Here is a 21,603-nt window from a genome sequence, read left to right on the forward strand (position 1 = left end):
CTCGCGACCCTGACGGGCAAATGCCGCACACATGGGAAGCATGCATACTAGGGTTGTATAAGCGCACAAAAGATAACAAAGTGCAGGCACGCTTCTGGGACATGGGTCTTATAACGGCCAAACGCTTGCTCACTAAACACTGGAATGCCACGGCCCCCCCACACATCAGACACTGGAAAGCCTCCTTCATTAATTGGGCACAAGCGGAGAGTGCGGTGCTTCTTCGTGAGGAAACTGCGGGGCTCCGGAAGTTCCCCATCGCCCAGCTTTGGGATAACCTCCTCAAAGCGTTTCAGATGGCCTGCCAGGACCGAGGGATAACCTGATGCGACGGAGCTAGCTCCCGCCCCCCTCTGCTTGCCCCTGATGGCCCCTACTTCCGCCCTAAATGAGACTGCTGCCGGGGATTGATCGCCGTACAGCTATGGCGCACACCCAGTAAACGCTGCTGCCACAATCTGAAACAGCGCACACAATGCCTGGCTGAGGGCTTAGGCGGGAAGGCATGACCACTCCACCCCACCCTGCCGTTCCCTCTCTGGCAAAGCGGGACACCCTACGCATCGATAAAAGAGGTGTGGGCGTCGGCGCTTTGGGGTTCCGGCATGCCTGGCAGCCCCCTCTCCTCCCTCCCCCGGCTTACTGCTTCCTGCGTGCACCGCGCAGTCCAGCTGTGCCCCACTCGATAGCTGCTAGCCCTCCTGCTCAAACGCACGATGATCTCCTCCCCCCCTCCCCCTCGATCCCGTCTGAGTTTATGACCCTAACCTCGACTCCCCCTACCGCCACATACACACAGGGAACAGTTTGTTTACTGGTTAAGTTCCCTGACCGGATTCCTACCTAATCACAGGTGACAGACGGTGGATGCGTCGTCGGGCGTCCCTGAAGCGCTACCCTATCTATCGTGCCCCGCTCACTGACAGCGGAGCAGCGATGGCACACACACCCTACCAGGGACGGGTACGCCCAGAGGGTGCAGAAAGATCTTGCCCAGGGCACACTGTATTGAATACCAGACGTACCCCGACAATCAGCTGCTTGAGGGATGTGGCGCTGGAGGGACGGATGCGCGCCACGTAGCTCACACATGGACTCGAAGTGCGAAGCTGCGGACTGGATTCGCCGGCTCTACACGCTAGCATCTATGCCTCAGTGAGCTATACTGACACATCCTTGCCGCGCTCCGGCCCGCATCGCGAGCACGATACTGGCGCTGAGCTGACCGTAGGCCTTTACACTTGGGGTTAACCACGGTCTCCTACACGACTCCAGATAGGGGCCTGGGTGGCGACCAAGATAGCCGCGGTGTGGGCTGGAATACAGCGCCATCCTTTGTCGCTGATAACACGCTTAAGGAACACCACAACAAAACACCTAAAAGCAACATAGACCTATCGTTTAACGAAGTACAAACCTAATTCCTGTAATAATGCCAACCTGCACAACGCCGCCGGACCCCCGGGTTGCCGGCTGAATGGCTGTGTCCTACTGTCTGGAAACATGTGCTTATTGTCTAACTGATTTGACACCTTGGCTGGTGAATGTACATTGTAGGATGATGAAACTGTGAATAATAAAGGTTTTTTAAAAAAAAAAAAAAAAAAAAAAATAAATACAATGGGTCTGCAGGTGTCGTATTTTAAAACTCTGAATGCCTCTGCACAGTGTGCAAACCCTAAATTCCTGCACAGTGGAACAATCCTTGCTGATTTATAGGCTGGGCAAGAAAAGATAACATGAAGCTCATATTCATCCTCCAACTGCAGGCTGGGCACTCCCTCCGGACCGCGTCCGTTCATTTACCGGAAAAGGCACGGAGCGGGAGGGTGCCCAGTCTAAACTGAACATAAAGTTTCCTTGTCAGGGGTGGATGGATATCATCTAGAAAAGCCTCAAATAAATATTCCTCCTTCAGAGATAGGAATTTAGCTGTCAATTGTCCAATGGACGAGTTCCCTGGCACCTGTGCTAGCTTGCTCATTCGATAGGCATTCACTAGATCAGTACGGGAAATTGAAGGGCAAGCTTCCTCCGGGTTAGCCCACAAGCTCGGTTTGCCCAGCCTGCTGCATTCTTTTTTTACATGAATGAACCAGGGGATTTTTACCACACCAGGAATACTCAATATCTCCTTCAGTTTCATTCTGTGAACAGTCAGCTCGGGTGTCACCCATAATCTGCACCAGAACGTGAGGGGTTTCAATCCTATTTCCTCCCCAATTGGTCTGACCCCCAGGTCTAGCCAGAGTGGGATGAGAGGGGTGCTGGAAGGGAGACCCAAACTTTGCCTCATAAAGCAATTTTCGACTTTACTCAGAACTTGACAGCAGCAGTGCCCCCATAATTCGGCCCGTATAGTGTCGCACCTCTGGCTTGCATCTTGTAAATCTCTACTACGGGGCCAGCAGGTTTGGAGGAAGAATTTCTTAATAATTTAATGATTCCCCCAATGTCTGCGCTAACTTAAGTTTCGATTTGGCAATTTGTGGGCCCCACTCCATATTTTCTGTCAGGGTGACCCCTAGATATTCAAATACCGTCACTCTGTCCAGTCTGGTGCCATCTAAATTGGGGTTGGGGCGAAGTGTTTTAGGTGGATTACAAACCATAAACTTGGTTTTTTGAGTATTTATCTCCAATCCCCGTTTTTTACAAAAGGTGGCAAAACAGTCCAAAATCCTTTGTATGTCCATAGGAGATTTGGACATTAGGAGGATGTCATTGGCAAACATGATAGCGGGGACCTTGTTGATGGCCAGTTTGGGTGCATTATTTTCCCTCACCTCAGTAAGTTGGGCCAGTAAAGCATTGAAAAAGAGGCAAAACAGGGTCGGTGCGAGCCCACTGCCCTGCCTTACGCCTCTGTCAACTGGAAACCGTGCTGTCTCGCATTGCATGAAGCTGTTCTAAACTCCTATCATGCTATTACACAAAATCACATCAACAAAAGAGGAGGCACCTTAGATGTCATACTTAAGGAAACAACAGCTTTCACCAAAGTTGAGGACGTTTCCTTACAAGGGTGTGATACCCTTTTTTCAGATGCAACCCTAAATTTTGTCTGTAACCTTTTCCTGTTTTACAGGCCACCACCTATTAATGGAACATTTCCAGACACATTTCAAGACACAGTTTCAAACCTACCTACCAAATATTCACACCTAAGCATTCTTGGTGTGCTAATCAAACCTAGTATGCCCAATCCCAGAATTATCCTCACATGCCTAGACATGCTCAACCTATAGCAAGTTATTCCCAAATCCACACACATTGCAGGACCCAAATTAGATATAATTTTCGGCAACCCAGACCTAGTTGTATTTCAAAGGTTTACTGTGGTCACGTGGTCATGACACCAACCGGTTTGTCTTCCAACACAGAACACCATAACTTACCCCAGCAAAACTCAGTTTATCACCAACTACATATCAACAGTGGAGCAAGCTGAATTTAGAGGACCTTTGAAACCACCTTACTTCCAACACAGATGTGGACGCAATAAACTCAGTTAAAAATGTTATGGAGTGCTACAGAAAGATTTTGATATATTAATCCCACAGAAAACAATAACCATACAAAAGGAAAAGATACAGATTTTAAAAAAAAAGATGAAATAACAAATCACAAAGCTTCACTGGACTTGGCTCAAAGCAAACAACCATAAAACCAAAATATACATATACTGACATTGTCAGCCTGTTGATACCTCGGGATTGATGTGATGCAAAAACAGGTCTACCTCTTGATCGTCTCAATCCAGCTTACTAATAAATCAAAGAATTTTGATACGATCAAGCTAAGGAAGGCAAGGAAGGGAACAGCACGGAAGGAGACCTAGTAACAAAACATAGGGAAATGATTAATCTCACATTCATAAGGGGTATAAATCGGAACTATATTTTTTTATATATATATATATATTATCTACTGGCGGTCGCCAGTAGATAGTTATAGTTAGGACCATGTTGCCATAGGAAATCCACAACATTCTATTTGGAATAACTTTGGCGCCGGTTGACGAATCCTCGCGAAATTTTCAAAATAGGTGGGGCGCTCTGCTCCTACACTGAAAGTCTCGGGAGGATTCGTCAAGCGGGGGCTGAGAAAAAAGGGGGGTCCCAAAACGCATTTTCCCCATGCAATTTTCCTTAGGGACCTTTAGTCCAAGGTACAGCCCGAACGGCTGAACAGAATTACTTGAAATTTGGCAGACAGGTAGTCCTCAGGTCAGGGAAGTGCCTTTTGCAGGTCTGGTGTCAATCTGTTCAGTAGTTCCTGAGAAAATCAAAAGTAAAATCATATACATATGTGGGCGGAGCCTAACCACACATCTCATCCTGAGATCTGATTGGCTGTCAGCACTTCATCCAAGAAGTGTTGGCAGCCATCTTGGGACCAATATACATGATAGCACCTCATTAAAAAGCATTGCAGTTAATAGAAGGTTTTAAGACTTTAGTTACATTATAAATCATTTGTTGATGGTACCATACTCATTTTAGGAATTGTGGTATGTTCTAAGGTGATTTCACCATGTGACAAAGCCTTCTGCTGGGATATCATGATTGAGAGAAAAATATTTTCTCATGCTTTTCCCACAGAGGTTTGGAAGGTGATCTATAAGCTAAACTGAGAGCTTATTTTCTGTAAATTCACATTATCTTTCTCAGTCATGTGAGAATGAAGTCTGACATTCTCAGTAAAACATGTACATCCAACAAGGGCAGAGACTGTCAGTTGATTCCTTTGTGTTCTACTGCAGCTTCCCAGAGTGTTCCAAAGAACAACTAGAGCGCCAACAGTCCTACTTATGATAAACATATGGCACACCTGAAGCCATCTTGCTTGGATTAAAGTGGTAACTCTTAAAACATTTAATTTAAAAAGGAACAAAATGAGGGGGTTCATTTTTCCATAAAAAGTATGATTAGTGCTGCAGAAAGAAAAATTAGGGCACATTTTGAGTGACTTCTCAAATCCTCTTCTATTTCATAAAAAAAATCTGACATGCAGACTGAAACATGCACTTTCAATACCAGCAGCAGTTTTCCCTGGTGAGCAGTAGCTTTACTACAGTGATCTAATGAGCAAAAAGAGTGCTAACATTCTGAATTTATGGCAAATGTGTGACACATCTGAATGCCTTCTTGATGGAATCAAAGTAAAAAACTGAAAGTATTTCCTACTGAGGAGACTGCAGTAAATGAGGAAATTAGGAAACTTCATAACAAATGAGTCTCCCAAGATGGCCACCAGAGACAAAAGAGCCCAAATGTAGCCCAAATGTCACCCAGATGTAACCCAAGTATAGCCCAATGACAGAATGTCCCAGAGTGTTCTTAAAAACAACTAGAGCGCTTACTGTCTTCATTATGACAAAAGTATGGCACACCTGAAGCCATCTTGATTGGAATAAACTGGTAACACTTAAAATATTTAATTTAAAAAGGAACACAATGAGGGGGTTCATTTTGCCATACAAATTATGATTAATGCTGAAGAAAGAAAATGAGGGCACATTTTGAGTGACTTCTCAAATCCTCTTCTATTTCATTAAAAAATTCTGACATGCAGACTGAAACATGCACTTTTAATACCAGGAGCAGACTTCCATGGTGAACAGTAGTTTTACTACAGTGATCTAATGAGCAACTAGAGTGCTAACATTCAGAATGTATGGCAAATGTGTGACATATCTGAATACCTTCATGATGGAATCAAAGTAAAAAACTGAAAGCATTTCCTACTGAGGAGACTGCAGTACATGAGGAAATTAGGAAACTTCATAACAAATAAATCTCCCAAGATGGCCACCGGAGACAAAAGAGCCCAAATGTAGCCCAAAATCACCCAGATGTAGCCCTAATATAGCCCAATGACAGAAGTGTGCAAAACACTTATTATTTTGTGTTTTTGTAGTGTTATATAGTGCAGACTTGTCAGGTATTGGAGTGCTTTACATGAGCTAGACATGGGGAGACTAAGTGATTTAACCAGAATCACAGAATGTCGAGCTGAAGCAGAAACTCCAACCTGGTTCCCCAGTTGCAAAGTCTGCAGTTCTGGAAGTAACACCACATTCTCTCCCCTAAGTGCAACATTTAATCAAGTGGTCAACTGGATAAAAAAACATAAAGATAACAAATAATTTAAAAGTGCTTTGTCGCTATTTGAAAACTCAGAAAATATGTCCTTATTTTAGTCTTTTAGAGCACTAGCCATAATTTTGATGCCAATAAGACCCTCTCATATATGTAATTTCTAAAGGAAATGCTCTAGGTATTACAGTTTTGATTACATCAAGATGACGTAAGGCGTTCCACACTTTTGTAATAAATATAGAATGTTAGCAATCTAGTTGTTCATTAGGATACTGTTGAGAGGCAGAGGCCAGGGGCACGGACTCTGAAAATTGAAGGCAGGTAGGAGGGTGCAAAGGCAACAATTTAACCACACTGAGCAGGCAGGAAGGGCCGTGCAGCACAACAGACTATGGAGGGCAGTGGAAAGGGGGGCAGGGGCAACAAACCAACAATACAGGACTTGCAAGAGAGGCTGTGGCAATGTAATAGACCATTGTGGGCAGAAGGAAGAGGCAATGGTAGTACAACCATACATGCCAACAGACCCGATTCAGCCAAGAAACGTCCAATGTTTTTAAGCTCAAATGGGCTTTATTTGATCTGTCTCCTGTCTACAATCTCCTCATTTTCAATGTAACTCAAAGGGGAAAATCAATACCCCAGTTTTTTTTCAAAATCTCCCTCTTACCAAGTTCAAAATGTTCGCAAGTATGGTACATTGGATCATGGAAGGAAATGGGGTAGGGACATGGACTTGGATAACAGAGGACAGGAGGGACATGGAGAGGTGCACCAAACTGACCCTGCAGGGCAGGCATCAGGGTTTGCAGCAGCACAATACACCACACAGGGCATGCGGGACGGGAGTGCAGCACAACAATCCATAGAAAGCAAGAGGGAGGGGACAGGACCATGCACATGGTCAACAGAGAACAGAGGGGCAAGAGGCAATGGTAGCTAGCTGACCATAATGGACAGACAGGAGAGAAAGCTGCAGCATAACAGACCATAAAGGGCAGGAGGGACGGATCAGGGGCATTACAATGGAACAGACAAGCCAGGAGGGAGGGAGTAGGGGTCTGCACATGTAAACAGAGGGCTGGGGGCAAGGGGGCAGGGCAGGAGCAGCAAGATAGCCATGGAGGTCAGGCAGGATGGGCACTAGAAGCAAGACGCACCATGAAGAGCAACACTGAGACTGTGATGGCATACACACAGACCATGGAGGGAAGGTGGGAGGGGGTCAGGGGCAGCTAACTGACCACACAGGGGAGGTGGGAGGAGCCATGGCAGCACAGAAGATCATGCATGGCAAGTGGGAGGGTTAGTGGCAGCACAATGGCTATGATGGGCAAGAGGGTGCAGGGGCATGCACAAAGGACGAAGGAGGATAGAAGTGAGGGTCAGGACCTGTGCACAGACAAGAAAGTTCAGGGGAAGGAGCCTCACAACAGACCGCACGGGGCAGGCAGGAGGAGCAGTTGCAGCACAACAGACCAGGGAGGGCAGAAGGGTGTGGCAGTACAATGGACCATGTAGGACAGGAGGAAGAGGATAGGGGCATGGCATGTGGACAGGCAGGGTGGAGGTGGCAGGGACAGGTTACAGTCATCTGACAATGCTAGGCAGGTGGGAGGGGAGTGGCAGCTCAACAGAACACTCAGAGTAGATAGGAGTGGCAGGTCCATGGGACATGGTGGACAAAAAGGATGGAGCAGGGGCATGCCCAAAGACATCGGAGGGCAGGGGGAAGGAGAATAGGGGCAGCAAGCTAAGCACAGAGTTTAAGCAGGAGGTCAATGATGGGGCATAGAATTGGGCAATGGAGGGCAGGAGGAGTGGACTGGTACTAAATACTAAATTGAGGGCAGTGGCAGCACATCAGACCATGCATGGCAGGAGGGAGGAGGCTAGTCCATGGATTCACACAACAGAGGATAGGGAGGAGGGGGATGGGGCAGCAAGCTAACTGTTCAGAGAAGGCGGGTATTAGGAACTTTATTGTTTTTAAAACGTGTGTCTGTGCGAACTACTTAAAATATGAAAAAGTATGCAGCATAATCTCACTTTTATTCAGGAAGAAGAGGATGTTTGTGACTGTGACTCCGGACTCACTTGGCAGAAACACCCCCTGACCCTCCACCCCCTGTCGCAAAATGTAATGCCCATGAAAAGGTTAGGTGAACACAGTGTTATATAGAACATAGTCCTGAGAGCACGATTGAAAATGAAAACAAGATATAGTGTATGGTATAAACTATGCACCAAAAAGTGTGATATAAGATGAACCGGGCGTGAAATATAATATGCAATACATTGTGCGCAATTACAGATTCATTGGAGAGCGCGAGATAGCACAGGCACTAGCGCGTGCTATGCGATATGCGCCTTGGAGTGTAATATGCACAGGGCAGTGTTGTGTAACCTAACTAGTCTCTAAAGTTGTAATATAAAATATGTGCTGGGGAGTGTAACGTTGCATATGCACTGTGACAAAGATATGGATCCCAGATTGTAATATGTATGGCATAGCACTGTGTGTTATAACATAGGCATCGAGGAAGGCACGTTAGATGGGGCAATATAACCCGTGCGAAGACAAGTGTGGCATGACATATTCACGGGGTGGTGTTACAGTGCACATGGGCTAGAGAGTGTAATAGCATATGCACTAGCTAGTGGAATACAACACAGAGGTGTGTGGCACTCAGCAGGCAATGGTGGGTGTAACACAGCATTGGGCTCTGCCAGGAGCGCGCTGCGACTCTCAAGTGATGTTCGTCCCCTTTCCAGAGAGTAAAATAAAAAGTATTACACATCCGGCAGTGGATGTGTGTTTTATTAACCATGAGGGGGGTTTCTTGCATAGTTTTGGTCGAATTTTTGTCGAATCCCCTTTGAATGGCTTGGTGTGCATGTGTATTAAATGTGCCCGTCAATAGCTACCCATGTTTGTATAAATAAACGACAAGGGTGTCTACCGGGATTAGCCACGGTAGGGCATCAGACATGTCAGAGCTTCACTAGTGGTGTAAATACATTCCACGTGGATTCATTGTATGCATAGTCGCCTTTTAATGAATATCACGCAAATCGTCATGGTGATAGATACGTACGGTTTGTCCAGCATGTCCTAGGTGTGTCTATAAATATATATATTTTTTAAAATAATAAAAAACAGTGGCCGGACCTGGGGATTGGGGTCAAAAAAATATAATTAGGAGACAGGCCCTGGGGGATGGGGTCATCAGGGCCAATAAATTAGAATAAGAAGGGGAACCACACAGCCCCCCTTCTTAAAAAATTAAAATAAATAAAAGACTGGCTTTGTGCCGGAGGCCACGCCCCCTCCTTGCAGCACTCTGCAAACGCGCCCCCTGGCGAATTGTAAGTTGGGGAATTAATTCCTCTTCAATACTGACGGTCCCTGAGGGCCAACTAGCCCAACAGGCATCTCCAGTATGCGCCAGGGAGCTGCGCTGCAGACAGGTGTTCTGAGGCCAAGCCCCTTTTTACACCTCTCTGCAACACAGCTCTGTGGCGCTTACTGGAGGTACCTAGTGGTCTAGTTTGACCCTAGGGACCCTTAGGATTCAAGGGGACTTAATCTCTCAACTTAGAACAGCCACAGGGCGCGTTTACACAGTGGTGAAGGGAGGGGACGGGGCCTGAGGTGACGTGTGCAAACACGCACTATGGCACGTTTTAAATTGGGGATATAATTTCCCTTCAATACTGAGGGCCCCTGGGGGCTAACTAGCCCACCAAGTGCTTCCAGTAAGCGGCACTGAGCTGCATTGCAGAGATGTGGTCCAGGCCGTGCCACTTTTTACACCTCTCTGCAACGCAGCTCTATGGCACTTACTGGAGGTACCTAGTGGGCTAGTTGGACCCTAGGGACCCTCAGGATTCAAATGAACTTAATCTCCCAACTAAAAACGGACACAGGGCGTGTTTACACAGTGGTGAAGGGAGGGGACGGGGCCTGAGTTAACGTGTGCAAAAACGCCCTGTGGCCTGTTTTAAGAGGTAGATTTAATCCCCCTGCCCTATTATATACTAGGGGCTTACCGAAGAGGTCATGCTAATCACAGAGGGACCCCAACGCATAATGTTTCCTAGTGTATGTAGGCGTTTTCACTGTATTCTAAGTGTCTTTTAACATAGCACTGGCTCTAGGACTGGTTAGTCAGACTCAGTTACCACCAGTATCCATCTGAAAAAGTTGAGGGTACAGGATGATTTTGCAACAAGGCTTCTTTCTGCTCTTCTTTTTGTTCTTTCTGCACGTTATCCTTCTTCCTGCACTTTTCTTCGTCTTTGAGGACTTATGTTGCTTCTTTCTGCATTTCTTTTTTTTTCTTTCTGTGTGTTTTTTCTTCTATCTTCACATGTCTTATCTCTGTAGGCATAGTTAGAAATTAGCATTTAAAAAACCTTTGAAATTCACAGAAAAAACCATAGGTTTCAGGCACGTTATAGTTAGGAATTAGCATTTAAAAAACCTCAGAAATTCACTGAAAAAACCATAGGTTTCAGGGGTGTTATAGTTAGCTGGACTTTTCACTTGTACAAAACCATTGAAATTCCCCCGTTATAGTTAGTTCAGCTAACTATAACTCGCGCGCCCGCAATGCACTGCTGATGACGTCACATATTACATCACTCATGACATGGTCAGTGACATCACTGATGACATCACTGATGACATCTCAAATGACATCACTGATGACATCACTGATGACATCATCCTTGTGATAGAGTGGCAGACCTCCTCTCACCCTAATATAACCTTTGATACACACATTCAAAAATAGAGACTAAAATTTTCAAAACAATGGACATACCAATACCAGTTACAACAACCTCTTCAGTAATTCTAAGATCCACATACACATCCACTCATTCACCAACAGACCTATACAGTCACTCATACATGTACTCACTCATCATATGTACTCATACACCTATACATCCTGTTACACAATGCCACTCAACCATAGAGTTACTCACACACATAGTCACTCATGCTAATAAAGAATCAAACATACATTTACTTGCATATACAGTTATACACACACCACCACACTTACTTCTACGGAAACTTACACATACTTAGTCTTTTAAACAATCCCTTATAGAAACACATACTTATTCATACAGGAACTCTTTCAATTTCTCACTTTCACATATACTCACTTATATACACCAATAGTCACATATACTAGTTTAAAACATATGTAGTTACTCATAAAGACACTATTGAGACAGTCATTCACTCACTAACACACCCATACACACACTCATCCACCCATACAGTCCTGCACACATGCTGTCTTCAACACATACAAACAGTGAGTCACTCATTCATGCACCTATGCACTACGTAATACCCCCACCGAACCATGCAGACACTCAGACTGATACTCAAAAAACCAACTAATAACCTATATAGACACCCATGTAGCTACTCACCAACCCATGCAGCCACTTTTACACAAAGTGAGAGACTGATACAGATATTTACATATTTAAACATTAATCACTAAGCCATGTATTCACTATGATACACTTAATCAGTCAGTTACACAATCAATTTTTCAAAAACAAATCATCCATTTAGACACTTATATACCCATTTATTCTTCCAACGACATTGAGATATACATATATAAAACATATTTAATTTTCAGAAAAACACACATTCCCTGGATGATGTCATCAGTGATGTCATCAGTGATGTCATTTGAGATGTCATCAGTGATGTCATGAGTGATGTCACTGACCATGTCATGAGTAATGTAATATGTGACGTCATCAGCAGTGCATTGCGGGCGCGCGAGTTATAGTTAGCTGAACTAACTATAACGGGGGAATTTCAATGGTTTTGTACAAGTGAAAAGTCCAGCTAACTATAACACCCCTGAAACCTATGGTTTTTTCAGTGAATATATATATATGTAGAACAAAGCTCCTGACGTTCACTCCTTTCAGGAATCAGGCACGGACCACCACAAGCTAATTTTCAAAGTGCTTTATTGCAGCGTAATCCTCCAGCATGACGCGTTTCGACCAGGTCTCCCCGGTCTTGATCACATGACGTACTTGAGTCATAGACAACCTTTTAAAGTGACGCGAACCTGGGTGAAACACTCCCCCCACTCTAGTAGAGATAGAAAACATACTTCCTTGCATTAAGATTGCACCAAAAATGTCAACGTCATTAATTTGAACATTGAAAAACCTATGCCAGTATTTATGGCCAAGTGGCCGAAAACATTAGTTAATCAATATTATACATTCCCTTGATGAAAACAAGACCAAATTCAGTGCAGTTAATGGCAAATTAATGTCACTCAGTACATATAAGGAGAGTGGGTGCAAATAACTAAATAAAGTGCTAGTGCAAAATTAGAACGTCCATAGTTAAAATTAGCTATCAAAATATCATAGCTAAAACAACTAGATGTCTAAAACAGGTTAAAGGCAAGCAAATTAAGATATATAATTTATACCTTTGAAATGCAAGTGCATATATATATCTGATGCTTAATAGTGCTTATTGAACATTGCATCATGATTCAATACTAATGTATCATATTAATTGGGGGACATCAACGCATATAGCAGTGAGTTATGTGCTTGAATACACTGCAACTGTGTCATCAATATCTGATCATTATAGAAACTCATTTCATATTGCACAACTCAGAAATACAGTACGGGGATAGTAATAATAATAGGAGTATATAAATAGTTCCATAAAACCAATAATAAACCGAGTAATCTCAATAAAAACCATGTAAAAACCGGGTAGGTAAAAACAGGGTTAAAATATTTGAGTAAAACAAGGTCTTAAAAATCGGATAGAAAACTAATATATATACACACTATTTATTATGACGCAATTCTAAAACAGATAGACTTGTACTCAGAAACCAACTTAAATTCTTATCTTTATAAAAAATTGTACATATCTTCCCCCGTGTTTAATCCTTTAGGCATCTTTGTGTCAAGCGATAAGATATATTGGGTCTCCAACTGGCTTAATTTTCTCTCCCTGTTACCGTCCCTTGGTAGCCTAGGCACTGCATCAATGACAAAATATCTGAGGTCATTTAAGTTGTTATTATGGACTAACTTAAAATGCCGAGCAACAGGGTAGCTGGGGTCTGAATTGACTATTGCACGAAGGTGCTGCAGGATTCGATTAAATACCTGCAGCTTAGTGCTACCCTCATATTGTAGGTGACAAGAGCATTCGAGGATGTAAACCGCAAACTCTGTCCTACATGTAAACATTCCCTTGATTTTAATAGGTGTAGGTTCAAATGCATCAATATACTCTTGCTTATTGACCCCAAACGTACAAGCTCGGCAAGAGCTGCATTTATAAAAGCCTGTCCTGTTTGATAACCAATTTTTGGGAGCAGTAACATCTGGGCTAGTTTTTACCAACGCATCCCTCATAGAGTGAGCCCATCTAAACATTATCGAGGGCAGATCAGGTAACAATTGTGATAACGTAATGTCAGTCTTGACAATGCGCTAGTTGTTGTTTATTATTCTCCTTATCTGCTTCTCCTGGTGACTGAAAGTTGTAATCAGTCTTATGGGATCACTTCTAGTATGTGGGTCATTACAAACCTCAACATTCATGGGGATAATGTTGGGATTGACTATGGTTTCCATCTAGTTAGCCTTTGCCAATGCGATTTTCCAATTTTTCATCTTGTATCCCCTTGCTAAGAATCTCTGTACTGCTGCATCCTGACATTCTTTGAGATCAGTGTCTAGACTGCAAATTATCTTAGTTCTCTAAAGTTCCCTGTATGGTATACTTTTTATTAGTGTCTGGGGTGAGAGCTACTGGCGTGTAATATTGAATTACCTGCTGTCACCTTTCTATGTAATTTTGTTTGTAAGGTGTTGTTGCTAACATAGATTTCCACATCTAAGAATTCAACTTTCTGTTTGCTGATATGGGCTGTGAATTCTAAAGTTAGATCATTCACATTAATGATGTTAACAAAACTCCGGGCCTCCTCCTCTGAACCTTTCCAAATAACACAAACATCATCAATAAAACGCCACCACTCAAGTACATGTGTGTCAAACATCTGTTTGTGGGTGCACCTCAGGACATGTTCCTCTCACCACCCCACATCCAAGCATGCGTAGGTGGGAGAGAAACATGCCCCCATAGCCACCCCGCGCAGTTGATGAAACACTTCTTTGTTAAAAGTGAATTAATTGTTGAGTAAACAAAGTTCAATCATTTTGATTATCATGGTATTATGTTGGAAGAATTGTACATTTCTGGTTGCTAAATAGAATTTTACTGCTTCCAACCCATCAGTATGGTTAATGCTCGTATAAAGGGAGCAAATGTCCATGACAATCCATGTATATTCCTGATTCCAGGTTACTGCCTGTAATTTGGTTAAAAAATGTCCTGTATCCTTAATAAATGATGGAAGGTTTTCAACATGTTCATGTAAATAAAAACCAACATATTTAGACATGGCTTCCAGTAAGCTTTTCTGGGAGGAGATAATAGGACGTCCAGGAACTGGGCTGACATTTTTATGAACCTTTGGAATCAAATGCAAAGTTGGTGTGATTGGGTGATAATTATTAAGAAAGTTATATTCATTCTTGCTCAACAATCTCTCTTTCTTCCATTGGCCTAGATTTTTAAATACAAGTTCTTTAGTGAGTTTCATATCCTGATATGCTGCTTTTCTGTAACATGTACTGTCTGTTAGGTGGCGTTCCGCTACCTTTTTGCCAAATTTGGTGTAATTCCGTTCAGCAGTTTTGGCTGTAACCGTGTCTAAAGTTTCCTATGGGAAATTGATTTTTTTACCTCAATTTTTTTATTTTTCTGCAACTACTGAATGGATTACATCATTTTAAAAAAGGGCGCTTTTTGAACCAACACTACCTTTTTGTGAAATATGGTGTAATTCCGTTCAGCAGTTCGGGCAGTAGCCGTGTCTAAAGTTTCCTATGGGAATTAACATGGAGAAAACAAGTTTTGGGATCCCCCTTTTTTCTCGGCCCCCGCTTGGCAAATCACCCCGAAACTTTTTGGATAGGAGCTGACCGTAACGGGCCATAAGTTTTGAAAATTTCACGAAGATTTGTCAACCGGCGCCAAAGTTATTGGAAAAACAAAAAATGAGTTTCCTATGGAAACTAGGTCCTAACTATAACTACCTACTGGCGACCGCCAGTAGGTAATATATATATATATATATATGACATATATATTCCTGAATTCCGCTACTCCTCCACTCGGAACAAAATGGAACGGACCACCAAAATTTGCTGTTTTCAGTCGTTTATTTTCAGGGTGCAAATTTCACCACTACGCGTTTCAGCCCACCACAGGCCTTGATCACATGATATATATATATATATAAATATCTCCAACTGCTTGACAGCTCACTTTCGCTGGGTATTTCAGCGCCTTCACTGCGATGCAGACTGTACGGCAGAGCCAAGCGGGATTATATTTCAAAAACCTTCTTCAACAGCAGAAATGGAGCGCACTCACGGATAAAGTTTTACAGCTTTAATCCAATTTTTCCTTTTATACGGGCATAATTCCACCAAATAACCAACGCGTTTCGGTCTCCCTGAGACCTTGGTCACGGTTACAAGGTTTCTGAGTAAAAGACTCCTTGTTCACAGGCAAGTCTGAGGCTGCGCAGTTTTCAAAGAGAACACTCCCCCTTGCTAGCATTTTGTACTAATTGCCCTCCAGTGGTCCCGTGACAACATCAATAGTGTGATGCATCCTGGGGTATGTAGTGTTCAGTGTCTCCTTTGTTGTTCCCCACAGTGGGTTCTGCACCTGCCACAGTTCATTAATATTAATTATCCATCGCCCTCCAGTGGGTTTCCGAAAAAACTAAGCCTGATATTGTGATTTACAGTTCTCCCTCTGGCAGACTTGAAACAGTTCGTGTCTGCGAGGCCCCATTCTAAGTACCGGGTGGTGCTCTTTCACGAAGTAGGGCAATTAGTACAAAAGAGCAATATGCGTTATTTAAAGATATAACGTCGGTTAAAACAAAACTACAAAATAGTGCATTCCCTGCAGATCTTTTATATGATTTAACAGAGGAACATCCTAGAGCTTTGCTAGAAGACGAGAATGATAATTGCCTTATTTCGTTATGTTCACCCTTTCTGATAATATTATGTGAATAATGGGCAATGTTGTGTTTGTATTTCAGGCCTCATATCTAGACTGAAGTACCCTGTGTCCTCACAGAAGAAGAATGCGCCGTCGACGGCTGGTCTGGGCTATGGTAAAGACTATAACATTTGAATAAAATGACAGCAGGTTGTAGCACTGTGCCAATAAAACCTTTGACACACCGGTTGCCATGAGTGGCAACTATTAGGCCTTCACCATCATCAAGCGTAGGATAACCACCACTATGTCTAAGATGTTAACCATTGTACATAAAATGCACACAATATGCTGAGACTTGGCACCACAGGAAAGAGTCTGATTAAGCTAAAACTAATCATCCCTGCGACGAGATTTTCAAAATTATGACTAGGAAGGCCCAATATATATAGACCACAATTCATGAAAACGAAGACCGCACTAGGCAAGCATATAAACCCAATGTCACAGCTTGGCATGGCAACATTATGCCAAGCATGGCCATTATAATGCCATGGATGGAAACAATATGTCAAGGATGCCCACAATATAGGTGGGATGCCATTATGTCAGTGATGGCCGCCCTTATGAAATGGAATATCCACAACTATGCTTGGGATCGCTATCTTTGTGTCAAGAATTGTCACCTTTGTGTAATGGCAGAATGAAAATAATCTAGTCCCAGAGTGGCCATCTACTCCCTCTGCTAGTGTGGAACGGAGCGAGGATTGTTGAGCTATGAAGCAGTCCCTCCCTTAGCACTAATCCCTCACATACGCCCTTGAGGCCTCCAAGACAGCCTTGTATCTACACTTCTTCCCTGATTCTCACAAAAATGTAGCTCAATAAGAGACAATATGAGTAGAAGATTCAAAGAACAAGCAGACTATTATAGACTTCTAGGATGTCAGTGATGCCTTGTGTGGGATAGATTCACCCTTCATTAACCCTAGCCCTCTCCCTGTCTTTACATTACTGTGGCCAACGATATAAAGAGGAAATCCAATGGCCTTACTCCTATTCACTAGGCTCAAGCATCCAGAGAGGTTATAGCCACATGCACCTGGGATAGGGACACTCTGGCTAGTTTGGTGTGGAGCAATCCCCAGCAGAGCCCACCTTGGAGATTCCATTTCCTAGTGTAGGCTACTGTGGTTTTTGCTTCCACTTTCCCATCCACTTGTCAGGAAGTTGCAAAACATGGCATCTTTACGCTTTCCTAGGTGTTGGATGTGAACAACCACTCCAATCTGTTTTCCAACCCCCCTCGCTCTTCTCCTTGTGAGAATGTCAGAAGATGTTGATGGCTAGGAAGCTGCAAAGCAACGAGAGTACTAGTGGAACACTGTTCACTCTAGCTATGTGTGCCCAGCCAAGGCAGTGCCTGAGTGCATCATTCTTCCTTGTGCATGAGTTTCTTTAAGACATATGTAATTTGGCTCATCAAGAGATGGGTCTTAACATGAGAGAATGGGTGGTTGCAGATCTCCAATACAACATGTAGTCCTTAGTGATGATGCAAGTAGGGGAAGTGATGAACAAAGTTTATTTTTTGTCACCTTGTGCGCTCAGTACAACAATATGAATCAATTGTTAAAATATAGCTATAGGGAGGAGCCAGGAACAAGATGGTACAAAAGGGGGTGGTGATGGACGGAGCATCAGAACCAATCAAACACTCACACCCACTCAACAGATCCGGGTTTGATCCATCACCGTTCTTTAGCCCACTCTGCCACCCCAGTTCAGACATGGCCATATGCAAATCAGTCTGACCCTGTGCCTCATGGGAACAGTCCAGCCCGAACTGCCAAGCCATGCCTTTCCTGGACCGGAAACAAGCTTCCTAGGACCGGTTTCTGGCATTTCAGCCGTCTTCAGCCAGGCTTGCTTGAATCCAGTGGCAAAGTGAGCAAGGGACTCACGTCTGAGCATACCCTGCCAACCTATGGCGAACAAAGCGGTACAAAAGGGGGTGGTGATGGACAGAGCATCAGAACCAATCAAACACTCACACCCAGTCAACAGATCCGGGTTTGATCCATCACCGTTCTTTAGCCCACTCTGCCACCCCAGTTCAGACATGGCCATATGCAAATCAGTCTGACCCTGTGCCTCATGGGAACAGTCCAGCCCGAACTGCCAAGCCATGCCTTTCCTGGACCGGAAACAAGCTTCCTAGTACCGGTTTCTGGCAGTTCAGCCGTCTTCATCCAGGCTTGCTTGAATCCAGTGGCAAACTGAGCAAGGGACTCACGTCTGAGCATACCCTGCCAACCTATGGCGAACAAAGCGGTACAAAAGGGGGTGGTGATGGACGGAGCATCAGAACCAATCAAACACTCACACCCAGTCAACAGATCCGGGTTTGATCCATCACCGTTCTTTAGCCCACTCTGCCACCCCAGTTCAGACATGGCCATATGCAAATCGGGCTGTTCGGGCTGGACTGTTCCCATGAGGCACAGGGTCAGACTGATTTGCATATGGCCATGTCTGAACTGGGGTGGCAGAGTGGGCTAAAGAACGGTGATGGATCAAACCCAGATCTGTTGACTGGGTGTGAGTGTTTGATTGGTTCTGATGCTCCGTCCATCACCACCCCCTTTTGTACCGCTTTGTTCGCCATAAGTTGGCAGGGTATGCTCAGACGTGAGTCCCTTGCTCACTTTGCCACTGGATTCAAGCAAGCCTGGCTGAAGACGGCTGAAATGCCAGAAACCGGTCCTAGGAAGCTTGTTTCCGGTCCAGAGAAGGCATGGCTTGGCAGTTCGGGCTGGACTGTTCCCATGAGGCACAGGGTCAGACTGATTTGCATATGGCCATGTCTGAACTGGGGTGGCAGAGTGGGCTAAAGAACGGTGATGGATCAAACCCAGATCTGTTGACTGGGTGTGAGTGTTTGATTGGTTCTGATGCTCCGTCCATCACCACCCCCTTTTGTACCGCTTTGTTCGCCATAAGTTGGCAGGGTATGCTCAGACGTGAGTCCCTTGCTCACTTTGCCACTGGATTCAAGCAAGCCTGCCTGAAGACGGCTGAAATGCCAGAAACCGGTCCTAGGAAGCTTGTTTCTGGTCCAGAGAAGGCATGGCTTGGCAGTTCGGGCTGGACTGTTCCCATGAGGCACAGGGTCAGACTGATTTGCATATGGCCATGTCTGAACTGGGGTGGCAGAGTGGGCTAAAGAACGGTGAAGTTGGGACCTGGGAGTGGAATCGGAAATGCTGCTGGGTGGGGGTATCCTTTAATACTTCAGTCTGACTATACCATTTGCCTATTCTTTCTTTGCCTATTCTTCCTTCACCAATAGCAAGAAGGGGGGAAAATATGGTGGGTAAGGCATTTTTGAGAGAATTTCCTCAAGTTAGGTTTTTCGAGAGACAGCTTTTGGGAAAAGATGAGTTTCGGGAGGAGGGATAGTACCCCGCCTTCCAGACCCAGGAATAAGGTCCGAAGTAAATAGAGCAACAGATGACAAGGCACATGGACCAGATAGATACAAAGATGGAAGGTAGCTGAGGATCACTGTACCGCACCACCTGTAAGTCCCACAAAGTATGTTCACTTGCTGCCCACCTCTATAAGTTTACTACCAAATAGCCCAACATAAAGGTATTTTTTTATACATGAGAGAGGATACACACAAATCAAAGTACATAAATAATCAGATTTGCTATGTTGGTCAGAATTTTTTTTAAAAAAATTATTCTATATTAATTTTCATACACGAACGAGCACAGCCAACGCGGTTCATCCGCAACATATAGAAATAAACAACTTATTTTTTTTTAAAACTGTGAAACGCAGTAACATGCAGACAAACATTTAAAAACAATTTATCAGCACAGTTAGATGAGCAACAGCGCTACGATCAAGAATACACACAATAATCATCCAATGTTAGTGAAACCCCAAAATAAAAATAAAAAACATGCATCAGAGAGCAAGGGAGCACTCACCAGACATCTCACAGAAAATGAGGTTTACTATGACCACATATAAAATCAGGGCTCATAATAGCTCAAATGAATCATTGGAAATATTACGTGAATTGAACTAGTTCAATACCGACATGGGGCTCCTGAACCCACTGTTGATACACAATGTTCCCACTCATGATACTAGCCCATATAATTTCTTTCATCAGAAAGTGGGATGGAAATTGCTATACATCATATATCTGAATTTAGAGTTGAAGACCATTAAAAGGACAAGAAAGGTAGACGGGTGGTGGCACTCACTTACTATGGGTCTCTCCTAATATTAGCATTGGTTTATGCGCCAAACCAAGGTCATGCATATCTCCTAAGAGAAACAATGAATACTATCATGGCTTGGGCATTGAGACAACTGACATTGGGGGGCAACCTTGAACTAGGTATAGATAGGACAAAGGAGAAAATACAAAATAGATGTGGGGGAATGTTTGAAAGCACCCCTTTTAGATATGGTCACCCCTACTTTTTGACTTGTATCTAATGCAATTTTGACAGAAGTGCGCTGGGTTCAAGCTAACCTGGTCCCCAGTGCCAGGTCTCTTGCCCTAAACTGAACAGTTGCCCCCACAATTGGCAATACCTTTAGCATCTCCTGTAAGTCCCTAGTAAGTGGTACCCAAGGTAGCTAGGGCAGGGAGGCTAAAGAGGGTCCCCATGGGCTGCAGCATGTATTGTGCAACCCTAACTGACCCCTCAGCACCTACATGCTAACTGCCATTGCAGGCTGCTTGTCTTGGTGCAGACAAAAGTGAAAACACGTCATGGCACACATCCCTGTGTGCCATGCCTGCAAATACTGCATGCAGTATAGGTATGCCACTCCTACAGCAGGCCGTACAGCTCTAATGCAGGATGCACTATACTACATGTACGGACATATCTACATAAGCAGATGTGCCCCTGTGATGTACAAGTCAATTCTTAAATATCACAAGTGAACAGGGAAACCAGTTTATGTACATGTGCTGGACATTGGTAAAAATGAGATGCTCAGCAACATGATGGCTTCACCTTGTATTAATAAACCCACACTGATTCCAGTGGTGGATATAATAATACATGCACCCAGAGAACACCTTAGAGGTGCCCTCTGAAAAACTACCAGCCTCTAGTATTCTGGCTCACTGGTGTCGACCAGCTTGCCACCACAGTCAGGTATCTAGCCCCTGCAGGTGAGAGCCTACACTTTCTGATGAAAGAAACAATGCCTGCTCTGCCCGGAGGTGTTGTCACCTCCTCCAAGCAGGATGGCTAAGTAATCAGCATATCAAGGCAGGAGGCTTCAAAGGCCTTTGCCACCTTTGATATGTAAGCACAGCTTCCCCAGACA

General features: G+C 44.0%; 1 protein-coding gene across 2 annotated transcripts in view; it reads left to right on the forward strand.

The window, feature by feature from the left end:
- Positions 1 to 21,603, forward strand: part of BTK (Bruton tyrosine kinase) — a 555,678-nt gene that overhangs the window by 403,096 nt on the left and 130,979 nt on the right. For both annotated transcript variants that reach the window (XM_085607704.1, XM_085607705.1), the window contains exon 13: positions 16,334 to 16,408. In XM_085607704.1, coding sequence (XP_085463830.1) covers positions 16,334 to 16,408 — 75 coding nt within the window. The remainder of the gene's footprint in view (positions 1 to 16,333; positions 16,409 to 21,603) is intronic.

This window comes from Triturus cristatus, chromosome 5_2 (genome assembly GCF_964204655.1).
Source record: "Triturus cristatus chromosome 5_2, aTriCri1.1, whole genome shotgun sequence".
Classification (NCBI taxonomy): Eukaryota; Metazoa; Chordata; class Amphibia; order Caudata; family Salamandridae; genus Triturus; species Triturus cristatus.